The sequence below is a fragment of the Ictalurus punctatus genome, unplaced genomic scaffold, assembly GCF_001660625.3.
Source record: "Ictalurus punctatus breed USDA103 unplaced genomic scaffold, Coco_2.0 tig00007286, whole genome shotgun sequence".
In the NCBI taxonomy this organism is placed as follows: Eukaryota; Metazoa; Chordata; class Actinopteri; order Siluriformes; family Ictaluridae; genus Ictalurus; species Ictalurus punctatus.
The window spans coordinates 32501-40000 of record NW_026521138.1 but is presented as its reverse complement, the minus strand read 5'-3'; the positions used below and the strand labels follow the sequence as shown (position 1 = coordinate 40000).

Here is a 7500-nt window from a genome sequence, read left to right as displayed (position 1 = left end):
TCCTGCACACACCTACACACACCTGCACACTCCTGCACACGCCTGCACACACCTGCACACTCCTACACACTCCTACACACTCCTACACACACCTGCACACACCTACACACTCCTACACACACCTACACACACCTACACACACCTACACACACCTACACACTCCTGCACACTCCTGCACACACCTGCACACACCTGCACACTCCTACACACACCTACACACTCCTACACACACCTACACACACCTGCACACTCCTACACACACCTACACACACCTACACACACCTACACACTCCTGCACACACCTACACACACCTACACACTCCTGCACACTCCTGCACACTCCTGCACACACCTACACACACCTACACACTCCTGCACACTCCTGCACACTCCTGCACACTCCTGCACACACCTACACAGACCTGCACACACCTGCACACTCCTACACACTCCTACACACACCTGCACACACCTGCACACTCCTACACACTCCTACACACACCTACACACACCTACACACACCTACACACACCTGCACACACCTGCACACTCCTACACACACCTACACACACCTGCACACTCCTGCACACTCCTGCACACTCCTGCACACTCCTGCACACACCTACACACTCCTACACACACCTGCACACTCCTACACACACCTACACACACCTGCACACTCCTACACACACCTACACACTCCTGCACACACCTGCACACTCCTACACACTCCTACACACACCTGCACACTCCTACACACTCCTACACACACCTACACACACCTACACACACCTGCACACACCTGCACACTCCTACACACACCTACACACACCTACACACTCCTGCACACACCTACACACTCCTACACACACCTGCACACTCCTACACACACCTACACACACCTGCACACTCCTGCACACTCCTGCACACTCCTGCACACACCTACACACTCCTACACACACCTGCACACTCCTACACACACCTACACACACCTGCACACTCCTACACACACCTACACACTCCTGCACACACCTGCACACTCCTGCACACACTCCTACACACACTTGCACACACCTGCACACACTCCTACACACACCTACACACTCCTACACACTCCTGCACACTCCTGCACACACCTGCACACACCTGCACACTCCTGCACACACCTGCACACTCCTGCACACACCTGCACACACCTGCACACTCCTACACACACCTGCACACACCTGCACACACCTGCACACTCCTACACACTCCTGCACACACCTGCACACTCCTACACACTCCTACACACACCTGCACACACCTGCACACACCTACACACTCCTACACACACCTACACACTCCTACACACACCTGCACACTCCTACACACTCCTACACACACTCCTACACACACCTACACACTCCTGCACACTCCTGCACACACCTGCACACTCCTACACACACCTACACACTCCTGCACACACCTACACACTCCTACACACACCTACACACACCTGCACACTCCTGCACACTCCTGCACACTCCTGCACACACCTACACACTCCTGCACACACCTGCACACACCTACACACACCTGCACACTCCTACACACTCCTACACACTCCTACACACACCTACACACTCCTACACACGCCTACACACTCCTACACACGCCTACACACTCCTACACACGCCTGCACACTCCTACACACGCCTGCAAACTCCTACACACGCCTGCACACACCTACACACTCCTACACACTCCTTCACACACCTACACACTCCTACACACACCTACACACACCTACACACACCTACACACTCCTACACACACCTACACACTCCTACACACACCTGCACACACCTACACACTCCTACACACACCTACACACTCCTACACACACCTACACACTCCTACACACACCTACACACTCCTACACACACCTGCACACACCTACACACTCCTACACACGCCTGCAAACTCCTACACACACCTACACACTCCTACACACACCTGCACACTCCTACACACTCCTTCACACACCTACACACTCCTACACACATCTACACACTCCTACACACACCTACACACTCCTACACACACCTACACACTCCTACACACACCTACACACTCCTACACACACCTGCACACGCCTACACACTCCTACACACGCCTACACACTCCTACACACGCCTGCACACTCCTACACACTCCTACACACACCTACACACTCCTACACACTCCTACACACTCCTACACACACCTACACACTCCTACACACACCTACACACTCCTACACACACCTACACACTCCTACACACACCTACACACGCCTGCAAACTCCTACACACTCCTACACACTCCTACACACTCCTACACACTCCTACACACTCCTACACACACCTACACACTCCTGCACACTCCTACACACACCTGCACACTCCTACACACTCCTGCACACTCCTACACACACCTGCACACTCCTACACACACCTGCACACTCCTACACACACCTGCACACACCTGCACACACCTGCACACTCCTGCACACACCTGTGCAGTACACCTGTGCAGCACACTCCTGCACACTCCTGTCCGCTCCTGCATACACCTGCTTACACCTGCACACACCTACACACATCTACATGCATCTACACACACCTGCACATATCTAAAAACATATACACACACTTACACAAATCTACACACATCTACACACACCTGCACACACCTGTACACATCTGCCGGGGCACCAGGTGGTGCTGCAGTCACACCTGCAGTACACTCAGTAGGCTCTCTAGGTGTATATTGCATCAGCAGTGACCTCATCAGCCTCGGGAACAGGGCTCTTAAGTGACAACACCGTCAGGAGACGTGTTCATGTTAGGTGGGTCATGATAAGCCCCGCCCACACCCACAGAGAGCTCTAGTGTAGACAGTGTGGGCTGCTGAGATGACTTTAATCACAGTGGATTTACAGAAGTGCAGCACAAGCGTGGATTAAAACCAGATCAGCTTTCATCACGTGTTCACCAGACTGACGTATTTTGTGACGCCACGTTTCTGTAGGTTTTAAACACAACGTGTAAATTTATTCCCTCGGTTCTGCCTTCATCCTGTTACGTGCAGGATGGAGATTGTATTTGTGATTGAAATGACAGATTAACTATAAACTATAAACCTCTTTTCTGATTTAATACAAATAGTTTAATTACAGATTATATTAACAGCAACAAGAGTGGAACCTACTTCAGTGTAATGGCGCCCCCTGGTGGAATCCAGCAGAAACAAACCTTATTTGTGTTTTGTTTATTATTACTTTGTGTTGTTGTGTATAGTCTTTATAAATGCTATTTCATGGTCATTAAGAGGTTAGCACTGACTTTCAGTTTTGAATGATGTAATAACATGTTAGATGAAAATGTTGATCTTTAACATGTGCTAATGAACAGTTTTGGAGAGCGGTGTGTAAGTCGAGCACGAGGAGCGGAGAAAACGTTTTCAGTGGATTTCATTTGCATTTGTAATTTAGAGTAAATTCATAAAAGTTTGAAATAAAGAAGTCGTACAATCGTTTCATTTTTCCTACAGTGGAAATGCTCATACTGGATAAGGTGTCCGTTATAAACCTCGTGTGTATGTGTGTGAGAGAGAGCGGGAGAGAGAGTGACAGGAGAGAGAGAGTGAACTCGTGTCTCACACACAGCACTGTCTTCAGTTTATTCATTGCTTTCTCTTTATTTCTATCTCTCTCCTTTTTCTATCTCCTGTCTCTCTCTCTCTCCTGCCTCTCTCTCTCCTGTCTCTCTGTCTCTCTATCGTCGCTCTCTCTCCTGCCTCTCTCTCTCCTGTCTCTCTGTCTCTCTATCGTCGCTCTCTCTCCTGCCTCTCTCTCTCCTGTCTCTCTGTCTCTCTATCGTCGCTCTCTCTCCTGCCTCTCTCTCTCCTGCCTCTCTCTCCTCTCTCTTTCTTTCTATTGTCACTCTCTCTCCTGTCTCTCTCTCTCCTGTCTCTCTTTCTCTCCTGTCTCTCTTTCTCTCTATTGTCACTCTCTCTCCTGTCTCTCTCTCTCCTGTCTCTCTTTCTTTCTATTGTCGCTCTCTCTCCTGTCTCTCTTTCTCTCTATTGTCACTCTCTCTCCTGTCTCTCTCTCTCCTGTCTCTCTTTCTTTCTATTGTCGCTCTCTCTCCTGTCTCTCTCTCTCCTGTCTCTCTTTCTTTCTATTGTCGCTCTCTCTCCTGTCTCTCTTTCTCTCTATTGTCACTCTCTCTCCTGTCTCTCTCTCTCCTGTCTCTCTTTCTTTCTATTGTCGCTCTCTCTCCTGTCTCTCTCTCTGTCTCTCTGTCTCTCTCTCTCTCCTGTCTCTCTGTCTCTCTTTCTTTCTATTGTCGCTCTCTCTCCTGTCTCTCTCTCTCTCTCTCCTGTCTCTCTCTCTCCTGTCTCTGTCTCTCCTGTCTCTCTCAGTGGGAGGGGGTGAACAGAAACATGTCTGTGTTGGACTCGGTTAAAGTTCAGCAGGCTGTGTCTCTGCTCTACAACGCCACAGCACATACACACTCCTACTACGGCAGCGACGTCCAGCTCGCCTACCGCCTCACACACACACTGCTGCAGCACGAGAGTAACACACACGGCTTCAACCTGGCCGCTACACAGGACGTCCGCTTCAACGAGGTACACACACACACACACAGAATGAACACAAGAATTATTGGCACCCTTCATGAAGAGGAGCAAAAATGATCACTACTTATTTTAGTAGTTAAAACGGATTGTGTGTCCTGCAGCGTCAGTGTCTGCTCGTTATTTCACTGAAAGATCCATCTACAGAGGAAACCACAATTCATGATGCTCTGTGTGTGTGTGTGTGTGTTTGTGTGTGTGTGTGCGCAGCACCTGATGCGTGTGTGTAGTGCGATCCTGGCCTCAGACACTCGTCGTCACTGGGAGCAGATCCAGCAGACACAGGGAGGAACGGCCGCGCTGCTGCAACAGTTTGAAGCGTACACACACACACTTGCGCAGAACATGAGGAGAACCTACCTGAACCCTTTCACCATCATCACACCTAACATAGGTACACACACACACACACACACACACACACACACACAATCCTATATATCTATCTGTCTACCTGTTCATTTCTCTGTGTCTTTCTCTCTATAATTGTGTGTGTGTGTGTGTGTGTGTGTGTGTGTGTGTGTGTGTTTCCCACAGTCCTCTCTATCGATCACTTGGATAAGGTGAATTTTTCCGGCGCTAAACTCCCTCGCTATCAGTCTTTGCGTGGACTCCGCCCACTCGACCTTGACACGACTGTCACGCTCCCCGATTCCGTTTTTAGCCCCACCCCCGAGGGTAAAGGTCACCGACATCACGGTGAGCCAATCACGGAGCTCAGTAGGAATCACTCGGCCAATCGGAAGAGGCGTCATGCTGATGAGCGCGAGCATCACGCCATCTCCAGCATCATCATCTTCCACACACTCGCTACACTACTGCCGGAGAGATACGACACGGACAAGCGGAGTCTACGGTACACACACACACACACACACACACATAGACACACACAGTCTGAGATGCACGTATATTAATTGTCTCTAATTCTTTGTGTGTGTGTGTGTGTGTGTGTGTGTGTGTGTGTGTGCGCGTGTGTGTGTGTGTGTGCATGCGTGTGCATGCGTGTGTGTGTGTGTGTGTAGGGTTCCTAAGCGGCCGGTCATTAACACTCCGGTGGTCAGTGTGATGGTGTTTGATAATGAACAGCTCGTACAGCACACGCTGGACAAACCCATCACACTGCAGTTCCGCCTGCTCACCACCGAGGAGCGCTCTAAACCCATCTGTGTCTTCTGGAACCACTCCATTGGGTAAGCCCATACACACACATGCGCACACACACACACACACACACACACACACACACACACACACACATATACATACACGCACACACATCCACATACATATACACACACATGCACAAGATGCACATACATGCACACACACACACACCTAATTTTGGGAAGATTTGTTCAGGGCGGCTGTGGATCAGGTGGTGGAGCGGCTGTTCCACTAATCGTGGGGTTGGAGGTTCGATTCCCGGCCCACGTGACTCCACATGCCGAAGTGTCCTTGAGTAAGACACTGAACCCCAAGTTGCTCCTGATGACAAGTTAACGCTTTACATGGCAGCTCTGCTACCACTGGTGTGTGTGTGTGTGTGTGTGTGTGTGTGTGTGTGTGTGTGAAAGAGACACAGTGTACAGTGCTTTGGATAAAAGCGCTATGTAAGTGCAGGACATTTACCATTTGATTAAAATGCTTTTAGTAAAAAAACGTTTTTATACTTTGTTTGTATGTGTGCGTGTGTGCGTGTGTGCGTGTGTGTGTGTGTGTGTGTGTAGTTGGTCCTCTAAAGGGTGTGAGGTGGTTTTCAGGAACAACACACACATCAGCTGCCAGTGTTACCACATGACCAGCTTCGCCGTACTGATGGACATCTCACACAGAGAGGTGTGTGTATATATACACACACACACACACACACACACACAATAATACACTCTAATACACACACACACACACACAATAATACACTCTAATACACACACACACAATAATACACTCTAATACACACACACAATAATACACTAACACACACACACTAATACACACACACACAATAATACACTAATACACACACACACACACTAATACACACACACACAATAATACACTAATACACACAGACACACAATAATACACTAACACACACACACACACACACTAATACACACAGACACGTCCCAGTTTTACTAAATCATGGATGTTTCTGGAAAAGGGGCGGAGCTTAAGTTGAATTTCATCAGCTGATCATAAATCTTGATCATGTGACATCACCACAATAGTTTACTGTTAGAAAGCTGCTGCTGGTGAGGTGCATGGGCCGAATCCTAATGTGTGTGTGTGTGTGTGCATGTGTGTGTGTGCGCGTGTGCGTGTGCACGTGTGTGTGTGCGCGTGTGCGTGTGTGTGTGTATGTGTGCGTGCATGTGTGTGCGTGTGCGCTGTGTGCACGTGTGCGTGTGTGCACGTGTGCACGTGTGCGTGTGTGTGTGCACGTGCGTCTGTGTGTGTGTGTGTGATCAGAACGGTGAGATCTTGCCCGTCAGGTTGGTGACGATGTGTACGGTGTCAGTGACTCTGGGCTTCATCTTCCTCACCATCATCTTCCTCACCTGTCTGAGAGACGTCACCTCCAACCTGAGCAGCATCGTCAACAACGGAGCCTCCGCCCTCTTCATCGCCCAGCTGCTCTTCATCCTCGGCATCAACCAGACCGACAACCCGGTACTCCATCCCTCTATCCTCCTCTCATCTCTCTCTGTCTGTCTCTCTCCATCACTCTCTCTCCATCACTCTCTCTCCATCACTCTCTCTCTCCATGACACTCTCTCTCTCCCTCACTCTCTCTCTCCATCACTCTCTCTCTCCCTCACTCTCTCT

General features: G+C 49.7%; 1 protein-coding gene across 1 annotated transcript in view; it reads left to right on the top strand.

The window, feature by feature from the left end:
* celsr2 (cadherin, EGF LAG seven-pass G-type receptor 2) overlaps positions 1 to 7500 on the top strand; it is a gene marked incomplete at its 5' end in the record, with an annotated part of 26583 nt that overhangs the window by 9344 nt on the left and 9739 nt on the right. The window contains 6 exon segments of the mRNA XM_053679360.1: positions 4450 to 4659; positions 4879 to 5062; positions 5206 to 5524; positions 5694 to 5861; positions 6399 to 6507; positions 7144 to 7344. Coding sequence (XP_053535335.1) covers positions 4450 to 4659; positions 4879 to 5062; positions 5206 to 5524; positions 5694 to 5861; positions 6399 to 6507; positions 7144 to 7344 — 1191 coding nt within the window.